Source organism: Culicoides brevitarsis, chromosome 1 (genome assembly GCF_036172545.1).
Source record: "Culicoides brevitarsis isolate CSIRO-B50_1 chromosome 1, AGI_CSIRO_Cbre_v1, whole genome shotgun sequence".
NCBI classification, from domain to species: Eukaryota; Metazoa; Arthropoda; class Insecta; order Diptera; family Ceratopogonidae; genus Culicoides; species Culicoides brevitarsis.
In genome coordinates this window covers 21364813-21379006 of record NC_087085.1, presented here as the reverse complement: position 1 = coordinate 21379006, position 14194 = coordinate 21364813, and the positions used below count along the sequence as shown (strand labels likewise).

Sequence of the window (14194 nt, the reverse complement as noted above, 5' to 3'; positions counted from 1 at the left end):
AATAATGTTATTATATTGTTTCTATATTATTATTCGTAGATTACATAATTTCATTAGTGCATGACCGTTGTTAACACTTTTGCATTACACTCTTTTTTTCGTAAGTAAGGCAGTAGTGTATTTTTTTAAGTATTATCATTTTACGCTACTTCACGAATACAATTGCATGTAGCAAGCCTTCCTTTTATCAAAGAAACGAAAAAAGAGAGACAGAAGTCTTGTTAGTTGAATAAACCGGTTCTGGGTGTGGAACTGTTGATGGATTTAATTCTTGTTAAAACAAAAAAAAAGTAAAAAAAGATTATGAATCATATTTTTTGCGTTTAATTGAATTTATTCTACCTTGCTTCATTTTAAATGAAATCCAATTAAACGTTTGACCCCATACTAATAATTTTAAAGTCGACAGAAAAGTGTCATATTTTTAATAAAAAAAATATATTTTTAACTGCAGGCAAAAAAAAATAAAAACAGCAGGATATTAATTTTTTAAAAAATGTTAAAAGGATATACGCAACAAGGCGCCTCCATCAAATGTGTTCCAACTCATCAAGGTCACCATATGAACTCATGCATACGGTTCAGTTCTGATCTAATTGAGAATTCATTGACCGAAATTTTAACTAAACTTTAGCAAACACACGTTAAATGATATTCCGTCTGTCTGTAAATTTATTTACTTTTTTCGAGTCGTCATGCCATTTTTGCATTTCGATCGCTTTTATGTATTTTTAAACAATGTATCGATAATTACACTTCAAACAAAAATTTTACAATCGAATAAATGTTAAATAATAAAGGTTTAATCGAAGCCAAAATAGTTCATGTCTGTGATGGATTTGAGTGTTTTTCATTAGTGACGTTCAAATATTTTTTCATGAAAGTCTTGAAAATATGATTTATTGAATTTTAATGGCGTTTGTAATAATTGCGATCTCTCTTGAAAATATTTTATTGTAACATTGAACTAGATTAGTTTTGTGTTTGGGGTCAGTGATTGATGTAAGTGACTAACGGAAGAGGTATTTTATTTGAACAACTTTCGCGGTCTCTTTTGGTTCAAGTTTAGGTGCAGCCAAACTCGCGATATTTCAAATAAAAATTTATAACAAAGCACAAAATCGCGTTTTTCTTAACCATGTACTTGAAAAATAGCAAATCGATATTAAAAGAGCATAGCCTATTTTTAGTTTGCCACTAAAATTGTTTCACCTTGTCATTATCCGTTGTTGCATTTGCGCTGCCTAACACGAAAAAAAAGTTATTTTTTCTCTATTCACATAAAGTACTCACAAAAAAATGTTTGAAGAATATATAACATAAAGGCTGATAAAATAATCAAAAATGTTTTCATATTTATTTTATTTTTTTTTTTTTTAATTTAAAAAAATTTTGAGTATCTGAATTGTATGAATTTTTTTTAATTTTCATATATTTTCAACCAAAGTTCTTTTGAAAAAAAAATAATTACAGGAAAAAATATGAAATTCTCTTTAAAATCAGTTCAAATCTTAAAGTTTTTAGTAAAAATAATCAAAAACATGCAAAATTTTAAAAATTTTTAGTTTACAAAAAAAAAAAATATTAAAATTTCTAAAAATTCTATTTTTATTTTTTCGATTTTTTTTTTTTTTTTTTTTTGTTAAAAAAATAATTTTTGATACCTAAAAACCTTTTTTTAAGTTTAAAAAAAAAATATTTTTTTTCGGAAAAAAAATTTTCCTTGAACTTGAAGACCCTATCCAGGACATCAAAAATTGCCACATCCGTCCTTTGAATATTTAAAATTCAAAAAATCTATAAAACTGAAAACATTTTTAATTTTTGTACCGGCCTCTACTATGTATATTTAGAATGATGTCTGTTTGCATTTCCTCTATAGAACATGATTTGACGTGGAAAACGTATTTTCATTTCCGACTAATTAAACTGATAAATTAAAGCTTTTTTTTAAATCAGGATGGAAAAAGACGATAAAACAATTAGAAAATTGCGGCACACATCCATTTATTATTGTGTCAAGACACCTTGAAGTGATTTATAAAAAATTGAGAAATTGGATTTCACGGTTAATTAATTTTCTTATGAATCGCTCTTTTAATGTTCAATAAATGGTGACAAAATTGCTTTTATTTTATTTACGAGCATCATCCCTGACACATTAACGCGATTCTTTGGAATGGTCAACATTAAATCGATTTTCAGATAATTTTCTATTTTATTTTCGTAACGCAACTCTCGTCAGTTCGCTATTATTGACGTCAATTTGCTCGGTTCATTAGTGTACATAGGATCATTTTTGCATAAAACAATCGATATTCTGCTTTTATTTCGGTGTACAAACCAAAAAAAAGTTGCTTCTTCTCTATTTCGAAACCGCAAAAGAAACAAAAAAAGCGCAACATTATTATTTATTGTCTTCAGTAGTAGTAGCAGAGTCGATTGTTGTGAAAATTGTCAATCGTCATAAATTTCATCATAATGCGTTCCAAATATGACTCAACAATGTTTAGAGTGAACCATGTTGTCTGATCATGTTGCATAAAATAAAGTACACTTCACGTCCATTCCCACGTCACTTAATATGGATTGCATCGATTAAAAAAATTCTTGCATAAGAACGCAAGTGCGACAACGAGCATTTAAAAAAAAATCAAAACCACATGGCTGTCTATTGATGTCTTGATTGTGCCCGAGAAAAAAATGAAACTTTTTTATAAAAGTTTTGCTACAAATGGCAATCAATAAAACACTCCTTAGATTTGCTGTTTTGATTTTTCTTCTTTATTGGAGTTGTTGTTGTTGTTGTTGTCATCTAATGTTTCACCCATTCTCTTTTAATTTTGCGGAAATGTCAGTAAAAGCTAGGCAAAATAATTGTGTTTCGCTTCTGTATAGATAAGAAGCCGGTTTTTGCTTGTCAAACGAATGATATAATGTAATTTATTGGTGTTATGCCGTTGTTGCAGTTATATCTCGCGATATTAATAACAAAGAGAGTGTGATAAAAAAAAAAGTCTTTTTTTTCATCTTCTTTGTGCTAGTTTCAAACTCAATATTCTTCATCAACCATTCATGCTCTGTCGACAGCCAACATTCCGAAGAAACGAGAGCCTACAAAACAAGGACTGCGGATATTTTGAAGAAAATCAGTAGAGAAAAAGACAAAGTGAGAGCAGCTTGGGAAGTGTACGAGGGAAAAAGTTCATGCATTAATGTAGGACAAAATGTTGAAAATCTCAAACTGCAATCCGCCGAATCTGAAGAAATGTTGAGATCAAAGTTCAAAAAGTATCTAGAATCAAAAGACTTTAACAAAACAGACAGAAAAAGGTTCAAATTAAACTCAATAAATTCCTATGAAACTGCACAGTTTGAAGATGTAGGAGATGAGGATATCAGAGATGAAGATTATTTGGATGAATTCGAAGATGATTTTTCAACAACAAAAAAACAATAGTATTTCTTTAGGCTTTTCTTTTATTTAAGTCAACTTGATATTTCATAGAAATAAAAAGTGCTGTCTGGAAATGTGTGTTATTTTCCATTGTTGTACCAAATTCCTTGATAAATGCCTGATGAAGTAACCTGTAATAGAGGATGAAAAAATTGCAAATATTACACATGTCTTCATTAAATATTGAATAGAGAATTGTCAGTTTACAAAGGTTAAAATCAAGAGTGTTCATCCGAAAGATGGTATGTAAAGGAAATCATCATGTGTGTAAATCGGGAAAAATTCTATTGAATGCTTACCATTTGAGGAGATGTTTAATCGAAGAGAGCGAAGCCCATGTCATCGTCTTCTTCTTCAGATTCTTCCTTCTTGGCTTCTTCTTTCTTCTCAGCAGCTGCAGAAGCAGGAGCAGCGCCTCCAGCAACAGGAGCAGAAGCTGCGCCTCCTCCAACGGGCATTGAGGACAATTTTTCACGTCCTTGGGCGATTAATTCTTCGAGATCTTTGCCCTTCAAGTCAGCAACGACTTTCTTGATACGATCACCGTCCCATTCAACACCGACAGATCCCAAGATTTTCTCGATATCAGCAGCAGATGGTTCGGCATTTCCGCCCAAAGTTGCAAGTAAATATGCGGCTACGTAACGCATTCTGGAACAAAGAAAAAGACAAGAATTGGCAATTAATGCACTGCAAAACACGCGTTACAATATCGGAAAATTGACATTTTCAGAAATTTGAGTTAAAATCACGGAAGAATCATCCGAAAGATGGTTAAGAATAGTTTCATCATACACGCTAAAGCACATGGCCACGTGCAAATCATTTTTTGTATTTTTCTGACAAAATAACACTTTTCACGCGGAAACTCCATATGTTTCAGATAATCGGAACTCAATTGAATGTTTTCAGATAATTTTTACTTACTTTAAGTCAGTTTTTGACACGAAATCGTAAGTCGCAAAAAAGAAGGTGTTGTTTCCACAAAAGCTTGTTTAAAAGAGAACGAAATTTGACATGAGCACGAGCTTCAATATCATTTTCGACCGACTCATTACGGAAATAGTAACTGTGGATTGCCTCGCGAAATTCACGAAACGTGCCTCCGTCAATACGCGATTGAATTGTATTTATTTTTTGCCGTGTTTTTCTTGCGATGCAATTTTGGATGCATTCAGAAGACAAGAAGACAGGCAAAGATGGCATGTATCAAAAATGCCTGAAAAGTGTGTGTAACATTATGATTATGATCATCTTTTCAAATTGCTAATCATCGGAGATAGTAGTAAGAAACTTGAGAAAATCATAACTGCTTAAGGATTTGTTGTTGTTTAATTTTTCCCAAGTGTGTAGTGTGCTTATAGTCTTGTAATGAGCTGCTTTTGTCAATTTATTCTTACATAAAAGCTGGAAAAAAAAATTCAATGTCACATGTTGTTCGTGTAATTTTCATAGAAAAAAAAAAATAAAATTATAATGCGTCTGACCCACAAAAAGACAGCAATTTAGGAAGTAGAATGACACAATATCGTTCAAATTATCTTATTTTTTGTTGTTGTTGTTTTGTGTTACAATAAAACATTATGACTAAATATCTTCCAAACGAATCAGTAACTGCTTTTAAATTGACATGCAAGAAATATTACATTCGACACACCATTCACAAACACACGCCTAGTTTGAGAGGTACGTGCTGAATGTTTGCTGTGTGGTCATTCGGAGGTTTGTTGGTCTGTTCGGAATAATTACCGTGCTATTTTTTTCTTGGTTTGAGTAAATTATCATTTTGAAACAAATGTTTTTTTGGTAACAAGAAAGAGGTAAACCATTGCGTGGTCTCCATAACAATTCAAAACATTACGGAATTAATGAATATATTTCCTCTGAAAATGTTCTTATCGGTAAATTGTTAAGCAAATAAATTTGATATTTTTAATTCTTGTCCAAACAATTATTTTAATTTTTTTCTTTGTTATTTTTAAAGTTTTTGACCGTAAATGATCGTTAAATTAAATTTTAAAAACATAATAAATTAAATTAAAAATAAAAATGAACTATCAAAAAAATTTTAAATTAAATTAATTTAAGTTTATGTTATTCAAAATATTTTTTTAAAAAAATAATTTTAGTCACGTAGCCTAAATTTTCTAAATTGTCCTTTTTTGAAGGTTTTTTCTATTTTACATATTAATTTTATTTTTTCTATTTTTTTTTTTTTTTTTTTGACAAATCAGGGAAAAAGCAAAAAATTGAAAAAATAAATTTAAAACATTAAACATTTTTATTTATTTTAAATATAAAATTCTATTAATTTTTTATATATATTTTTTTATTAAACATTTTTCCTTAATGAAGAAAAGTAAAAAAAAAATAAATTTTAAAAGAAACATTTATTTCAATAATTTAATAATTTTCTAATATACTGGATTTCATGAATATATGCTTAAATATTAAAGGAGCATAAGCATAAAATTATTATGTATACTACTACAGACCTCATACACACGTACATTGATCATATGTTCACGTACAGATTCCATTTAACCTACGCACACACAAAGTCCATACTAAATTTCGTGTCGACATCATCATATGATAGCGATTTAACGCTCATTCACGTATAAGGAGGCTTAGCTCAGTGGCAGAGCAATCGACTGCAGATCGATAGGTCACCATTTCGACTATGGTAGTCTCCTACTAACTTTTTTGATTTTTTTTTTCATTAAATAATTTTTTAATTAAATTTTTATTTTTTTTTTAATTTCAGGTCACATCACAGCGGTGTTCACCTATAAATGGGTAGGAGAAGATTTCGCAAAATTAGTTGAGGAAGACAAAGATGTCACAGTGTCTATCAATGAAGGAATGCGTGGCGGACGCATGATTGGCAACATTAATCGGTAAGTCAATTAAAGTAATTTTTCTCGTTAACATGACCTTAACCAAGCGAGACAAACAAAAAAAAATTCACATATATGAGACGAGACCCTTTTTTGCTAAAACCACATTATGCAAGGAATTTTTACGACTTTTCTTCAACAACTGACAATGAAAATGTAATGTCGACAGTTTTTTCCTTGCCGCAAATAAAAACGATGTCGCCGTCCTTCAATTAAAGTCTTCGTTTTTTTTTTACTCACATAATGAATTTCGTCCTTGTCAGGATCACTTACCAACATAAATGTCTGTGAGTTAAATGTCTTATTTAGCCATCCCACTGTCGGTCGCGTCCCACCAAACACTAAATTGATGAAGCAAATTAAACTTTACGATCTGTTAAATGTGATTTCTCTTTTTTTCCTTTTTATTATCGCCGTACACGTTTTTTCGTCCATGACGACGAAACTAAATAGAATCAAGAATGATGTTAATTAAATGGAAATCTATAACGGAAAAGAACATATACACGACTTGAATGTGTTGCGTCACATTCCATTTATCATTAAGGGACAAAAAGTGTGTTACTAGAATTTGATTAAAATTTCTATCATGAATTTAAATTAAAAATTACAAACTAATTCGAGTCCTGAAGTAAAAAAAGAAAAAAAATACCAAAAAAGTTATTCAACTGGAGCAGTCGAGGATTGAACTCGAGACATCTAACATGCGAAGCTAGCGCTCTACCACTGAGCTACAGCCCCATATATCCCATACCGTGTCAAATGCGGTATTTCAATTGTGTACAGGCAAGATGTGGTTGACCTGAAACGCAAATAAAACGCTATTTTGACTTTAATTAAAATATTCTTTTTGCGTTTTAAATTTTTTTTTGTTGAAAATAAATTTTTAATGCGAATCTTTTAAGTTACACAGCAAAAAAATCTACGATATCGAGGCGTAAATAAATTTTAGCGAAAAATATTTATTAAAATCTTTCACCCAACTTTCGATTTTTGGTCATTTTCTTTTAATTTTTAAATTTAACTAAAATTTTTTAATTTTTTTTTTTAATATTTGATAGAGTCGAACTTTTTTTCAGTAGGATTTTATTGCCTAAAGCTGATCATTTTTTCACCACGAAATATACTCGCAAGACCTTTATTTTGAACTTTAGATGGAAAAAGTTTTTTTCTAAAAAGTTCTAATTTTCATTTCGGAAAAATAAAATGGGAAAAAATATTTTTTTCTTATTTAATAATTTTTTCATTAATTTTTGAATAATTTTTAGGAAGAGCTTATCAAAATTTTAAAATTTTCCCAAATTTCTCAACCAAAATAATTTTTTCTTAAAATTTTATGAAATTTTTGAATATTTACCGTAACTTTAAATAATTTAAAAATATACTAAAAGTTAAAAAATTTCCATAAATTTATTGAAAATTCATTGTTAAACTTTAATTTAAAATATTGGAGAAAAAAAAAATTAAAAAATAATCTCTCACTACTGAAGTTTATATCATTTGAGGGCTTAGCTTATTTTAATTATTTATTTTTATTTTTTTTTCCAGAACATCCGTGCTCTTCGTATCAATATCATTTATCGTCTTAATGATAATTTCCTTGATATGGTTGGTGTTCTACTATGTACAGAGATTCAGATATCTCCAAACCAAAGATAAGCAATCGGTAAGTCATGCAATTGAGAATTAATTTCTTTTCCAATATTTACAAAATTTACTTGCAGCGACGATTGTGTAGTGTAGCCAAACGCATCATATCAAAAATTCCTTTGAAAAATATCAAATCTGATGATAAGGTGAGTAAAGTAACTTCTAAACAAAGGAAAATTTTTTATCTTTTGATTAATTTGCAGGAAATCGACAGTGATTGTTGTGCCATCTGTATTGAACCATACAAGGTCGCTGATCAAGTTCGAGTTCTTCCATGCAAGTAAGTTTTATTCACACAAAATGCTGCCAAATGGACATTGTTTCATTGAAAATTTAAAATTTTTCAGACACGAATATCACAAAGTGTGCATCGACCCGTGGTTATTGGAGCACCGTACATGTCCCATGTGCAAGCTCGACATCTTGAAGCATTATGGTTTTGTTGTGAGTGCAAATCAAGCCATTAATGTTTATAATTACGATCCAATGATTATGATTTCCTCCTCTTCTCCATCTTCCTCAAACACAAATTCAAATATCACGACCACCGTAAACACTGCCTCGAGTTCCCCCGCCTCGTCTTCGTCTCAATCGAATTCCTCCTCCACGTCCTCCGCAAATCCCCAAATAAATAGTAGTATGAACAATGTTGTGACTAGCAGCAACTGTAGTAGTGTTAATAATCATAATAGAAATAGTAGCAATACCACAACAATCACAGTAAATAATAACAATACGGTTTGCGTGAGTGTCGAGCAAATTTCCGATTGTCCCGAAGTTATGACAGATTCCGTGTCGAGTCAGACGAATTTTAGCTTGCTAGGTGACCAAAGACCCCACAAATCTGTGACAGAAAGTCGACAAATAACCGACGTATAAAAAAAATGTCGCCTGCAGTATTACAAACGGAAATTAATATTTTTCTTTCATTCGCAACGAATTTTTTTCGACAAACAACCAAACTTAATAATTTGAAAGAGATAAAGGCTTTAAGTACGTTTATTAAATAATTACTTGATTTTAAACAAAACTTAATTTTTTTAACGTGAAATTATAAATTAATAGCTAAGCTAGTGACACAACATTGTATTACTATGTATGATAAATAAATAATTTAATGTAAGGAACGAACAAAAAGGACACAAAAATACGATACATCGATTTCCCCTTTTCCCCAAAAAATAATTCTATTTGCTCGCGATAAGAAAATAAGGATTCAAAATCTTTTAATTTTAAGACAATCTGATAAAAAAAACTTTTTAGTCATAAAACTCATGCTATTTAATATAAAATAAATTTTTTAGAAAAATATTTAGTTTTGCTTCTTCCAAAAATTAAATTTAAACAAACCGTATAAACTACTGCGGCTTTCTTACAAACATATTTATTATTGCTTTAGCTTTTTTCAGAGCACGATAATTTTTTTTCTTATTAATTCATGTTCATGCTTAATTAGAAAAATGTACTTTTCATACCAAAATTTTTGCACATCGATGACATCTAGTCAAAGGATGAAAAATAAAATACTGTACTAAATATTTAAACTTAAGATTCTCATACGCATGCACAATGGGATTTAGAAATGAGGGCAAAACACTGTGATATAAGTTTTTTTTTCTACATGCATTTCATTTTTTTGTCAACTTTATTAATTTTTTGCATGTAATATTTTTGGGAGAAAATTTTGTAACTAACTATGAGATCAACACAGATGAAGTACTTCTAATGATTAAATATAATTTTTAAAACGATAAAACAAGAACAATCATAAATGATAATAAGAATTAGTATTGTAGAAAACACATTTTTTTGTATGTTCAGCACTGTAATTCTAGCCGTCTAGGAAGTAAAAAAATATATAAAAGTTAGACAAAAAAAAATAATGAAGACTTTTTATACAACTTAAATGAAAAAAAAAATACTAAATGTAAAGCTAGTACGTATTAAAAAAATATTAGAGCATTAAATTAGATTTTAATGGATAATAAATAAAAAAGATAACGAAACGAGATCAATTTATTTATTTTTTTAATCACAGTTGGTGCAAAAGTTCTAGTTTAGTTGCAAACATCATCAAATATTTTTTTTCTAAAAAGCAAAAAACCCGTATGGTTCTGGTTTTAGATCTTTTATTTTTTGAAGGAAGTTATTGGCTTCAAAACGCTCGCTCGCTTTTCCACTTTTTCTCGCTTTTGCAATATTTATTTATTTTTTGTTTTTTTTTTCATAAAATTTATTTATTATGTGTTGTAGTGAATGCAAGTAATAAAAAATACATTTTCATCAACAAAAGGTAATTTTATTTTAAAATTTTTTCATTAAATAAAACTTTAATCAATTTTTAAAATTTAATTACTAATTTTAAAAAAATCATTAAATTCATTCGTAAAAAAAATTTTAATCTAACAATCATTTTAGTAGTAATCTGCACGATCAATTGTGACTAACAAAAAATTAATCCTTAATAAAAATTTAATTTTTCTAAAAAAAATCCTAATATTTCCTGAATTTCCTAATAAACTGAGAAAAATAAATATTATTGACCAAAATAATAATTTTCAGTTTACTGGATCGCAAGAAAGTATTCTGCAGTTGGAAGATTATGAAGATGTTGAGATCGAGATAAATAATCCATCTGCACGTCGGAACAGCGTTAGTCCATTGCCACAAATTCGTGGAGGAGGTAGTAGTAACCGGGTGAGTTTTTGCTTTTTTAAATGAAATTTGAACTTTTAATGATTTTTTGGATTGTTTAGTTGTCACATACATCGACCGCCGACTCTGACTCTGAGCATGAAGTCCCGAGTCCCACTGAAGAAACTCCCAGTTTAACCAATTATTCATCACGAGTGTCAAATAAAAACGAAATTTGTGTGAGCTGCTTAGCAGCTGCACTCAAGAAAAGCCGTAAGTCTGTTGATTCTGCCTTATTGGATGAAACGGATGATGTTGATGTGAGTTTTAATTTTTTTTCTCGATAACAAAAATTTTTTAACAAAATTTTTTTAAGGCTTCCCCAATCAACACATTCCGTCACAGCTCAATTAGTCTCCCAACAACGTTGAAAAAATACAAGGGACACCATTCCACAGAGGCATGCAAGCACCTGTATGCCAGCAGTTCCCGAACGTCCAACAAGGACCACCAAAAGAACGCCGAAAGCAACCCGTACGACGACACCGCATCGTCCGCCAGTCAAAATAAATACAATAAAAGCCGCTCGAATAAAGACAGAAATGCATCAAAAGCAAATGTTTCTTCCTTTTCTGCCTCAGTATCATGTGATAAAATATTGAATACGACAAATAGTAACAATAACGCGTTAACAGACTTTGATGACTCGGACGACAATGTGCTGTTAGATAGTGTCATTGTTGCTAGTATTGTTGGCAGTTTAGAGCAAAAAATTAACGAATGATTTTAGGTTGTGCTGCATTAAAATAAATTTAAAAAATGTGTTGAAACAACACTCGAAAAAAAACAGTGTGATCAAAATGTTTCTTTGTACTTAATATTAGCGAGACAAAAAAAAATATTTATTATTAAAAAAAATGATCTTCATGACCTAAAAAATATAGTTTTTAAAACTAAATAGCTACTCACTATACTTAAAAAATAAAACATTGAATAAACAATGTACTTAAAGAAAAAACTTTAATGAATTATTTACGAAAAATCTAAAAAAAATCTATAGAACAGAAGTTAGGAACAACTTTATTAAACTAAAATCTCAAAATATGTAATTTTTTAGTCAAAACAGGTGCAATTTGTAGAGTTTTATCATACAATATTTCTGTCTGCAGATTTTTCTGATGGAGAGTTGAGTGCTATTATCATTAAATACTAAAAATAAAAAAAAAATAAATAGAATTACAAATTTATGAAAAAATAAATAAATAAAAAAATATGCTGTAAAACAAATTATGAAGAATAAAAAGTTAACCTTATTGAATTAAAAGTTTAAAATCGTTTTTAAATTAATTTATTCAATTTTATTTTTTATTTAATTTAAAATTAAAAAGAAAAATTTTGAATGACCATAAATAAATTTTTTGTAATTTGTTGCGTTTTACTGAACTTAATTTAGCGTTTTATTGCGTTTTGATGTTCAAAAATTTGTTTGATTGAAAACCGTTGAAAATCTACAAAAATTTTATTTGGATGACAAATTTAAAAATGTTTCTTGCAACTAAAATTTTTAGTTTCATTAAAATTTTAAAATAATTAAACGGGAGCTATACTGTAAGAATCAAGTGGTAAGTTACTAAATATTTTCTTCATAAGGCAACTAAATTCAAATATTTTATTTTTTGTGGCATTCCGATAAAAAGGGGAGAAAAAATAAAAATTTTTATGATATTTGTCAAAGTTTTTACTAAGACCAACATTTTATCAATTTTTATGGACGTTACAAATTTTTAAGCCAAAGAGCAAAGAAAATACAATTAAAAATTTTTATTTTAGAAGAAATTTCTGTTATTTAATTATATGGGTAAAATTCCTTAAAACAAGAAGTTTAACTAAGAATTTTATTAAAACTTTTTTTAAACCACTTTAATGTCAAAGCTTGACATTTTTTATGCATACGGTAATAATATAATATGAAAGCAAAATGTACATATATCCAATATTTACATAACGGTTTCAAATTTTTCAATAATGCCACAGACATTAAAACAATTTTTTCATAAAATTAAAAATTACGCAAAATCATTATTAGCAGGTGTTCCGACGAAACAATCGCCATATAATTATAAACAATCAAAGTCCTTTTACCGGACAACCTACCTATTTATTTAAAATAAACGTTCACAATGCAAAAAACAAAGTACCTTGAATTAGCAAGCAAATTCGAATCGTAGTATATGATTTTCAGAAAATTGTCAGAAATACCTAGTTAAAAAAATTTAAAAAAAATGCCAACGACACGCGGCGTTCCCAAGCGGTCACCCATCCAAGTACTAACCACGCCCGATGTTGCTTAACTTCGGTGATCGGACGAGAACCGGTGTTTTCAACATGGTATGGACGTTGACGAGAATCTAACGAATAAAATCGGTACACATTGTGAAAAAAGTTTATTTTTTCCGGGAACTAAATTAATTTTCCAAAATTATATTTACCCCAAGATAATGAAAAAAATAATAAATTAAGTCAATTTTACACATTTTTTAAGTAATTCTACAAATTTTAAATTTGAATTTTAATTTTTTTAAAAAATTTCCCCATTTTCTCTTAAAAATTCAAAATTTTTTCGTGAATTTGTAAATTTCCCGGAAACGACGTTTTATTACTTTTTCCAGTATCGAATGTTGAAAATTCCATGTTCAGCAAATTAGAAGATATTTTTAGGTTTTCATATAATTTTTGATGATTTTGCATGAATGAGTACGAAACTTATCTCTGTTGCTTTTGTCAACGTCCATACCATGTTGAAAACACCGGTTCTCGTCCGATCACCGAAGTTAAGCAACATCGGGCGTGGTTAGTACTTGGATGGGTGACCGCTTGGGAACGCCGCGTGTCGTTGGCATTTTTTTTTACTTTTTTAATAAATTTATAAAGTTCAACACATTTCAAAAGCCTAATTTAAATAATTCAAATTCGATTTTTTTTAAATTAAAAAATTTTTAGGGTATCAGATCAGAAAAGGGCTATTTTTATGCACCAAAAACAATATAGTATGTGAAACATATAAATACTCGAAAAATATTTAATTAATAATAACAGGACATGTGTGGTCCGAACGTGCCTAAATATTTCGCTTTGCAGCAAAAATTGAATAAATAAAGAGAAAATTTTTGATAATTGTATGGCATTTTCGTCCAAAATTAAATTGCTTTGAACGTGCTAATTTATGTTTTTTGTGCTACCGTTTTTCGGATGTAAAAACATATTTTTATTTTTTGTTTACAATGTTGATCAATCGCGATTATCAAACTATATTTTTTGTGCCGCTGTTTACCAAAACACACTTTAATAAATAGTTATTGAATTCGGCGTTAATCAAAAGGAAGGCAAATCGTGGTAGAAAAACCAGTAGCACGATTTTTAAGAGTTGCAAGTAAAAAAAAAACAGGACCCCCCAAGTAAAAGTCTGCATTCCAGCAAAGACACAGTAGCCGTAATGAATGCATAGTCAGCTCCAGGGTGCTTTTTCTGTTATTTTGTGCTTTACAATGTGATT

At 29.2% G+C, this 14194-nt stretch overlaps 2 protein-coding genes and 4 non-coding genes across 8 annotated transcripts in view; 3 read left to right on the top strand and 3 right to left on the bottom strand.

Annotated features, from left to right (window-relative positions):
- The window catches only part of LOC134827509 (E3 ubiquitin-protein ligase goliath), a 39448-nt gene extending 27693 nt beyond the window's left edge, over positions 1-11755 (top strand). For all 3 annotated transcript variants that reach the window (XM_063840186.1, XM_063840185.1, XM_063840187.1), the window contains exons 3-10: positions 6225-6357; positions 7906-8023; positions 8082-8153; positions 8211-8287; positions 8355-8451; positions 10570-10704; positions 10764-10961; positions 11018-11755. In XM_063840186.1, the coding sequence (XP_063696256.1) occupies positions 6225-6357; positions 7906-8023; positions 8082-8153; positions 8211-8287; positions 8355-8451; positions 10570-10704; positions 10764-10961; positions 11018-11425 (1238 nt within the window). In that variant the 3' untranslated portion in view covers positions 11426-11755. The remainder of the gene's footprint in view (positions 1-6224; positions 6358-7905; positions 8024-8081; positions 8154-8210; positions 8288-8354; positions 8452-10569; positions 10705-10763; positions 10962-11017) is intronic.
- On the bottom strand, positions 3463-4536 carry LOC134827510 (large ribosomal subunit protein P2-like). Its single transcript, XM_063840188.1, has 3 exons — positions 4385-4536; positions 3757-4108; positions 3463-3588 (listed from the first exon to the last, which is right to left on the bottom strand). Exon 2 carries the CDS (start codon positions 4105-4107, stop codon positions 3772-3774), a length of 336 nt encoding a protein of 111 aa, XP_063696258.1. The 5' UTR covers position 4108; positions 4385-4536; the 3' UTR covers positions 3463-3588; positions 3757-3771.
- Positions 6082-6153, top strand: Trnac-gca (transfer RNA cysteine (anticodon GCA)). Its single transcript has one exon. It is a non-coding gene; the product is annotated as a tRNA-Cys (tRNA).
- Positions 7027-7098, bottom strand: Trnaa-cgc (transfer RNA alanine (anticodon CGC)). The gene has a single exon. It is a non-coding gene; the product is annotated as a tRNA-Ala (tRNA).
- A 1169-nt stretch (positions 11756-12924) lies between the features above and the next one.
- On the bottom strand, positions 12925-13043 carry LOC134828233 (5S ribosomal RNA). Its single transcript, XR_010161865.1, has one exon. It is a non-coding gene; the product is annotated as a 5S ribosomal RNA (ribosomal RNA).
- A 378-nt stretch (positions 13044-13421) lies between these two features.
- Positions 13422-13540, top strand: LOC134828232 (5S ribosomal RNA). The gene has a single exon (XR_010161864.1). It is a non-coding gene; the product is annotated as a 5S ribosomal RNA (ribosomal RNA).
- The last annotated feature ends 654 nt before the right edge of the window (positions 13541-14194 follow it).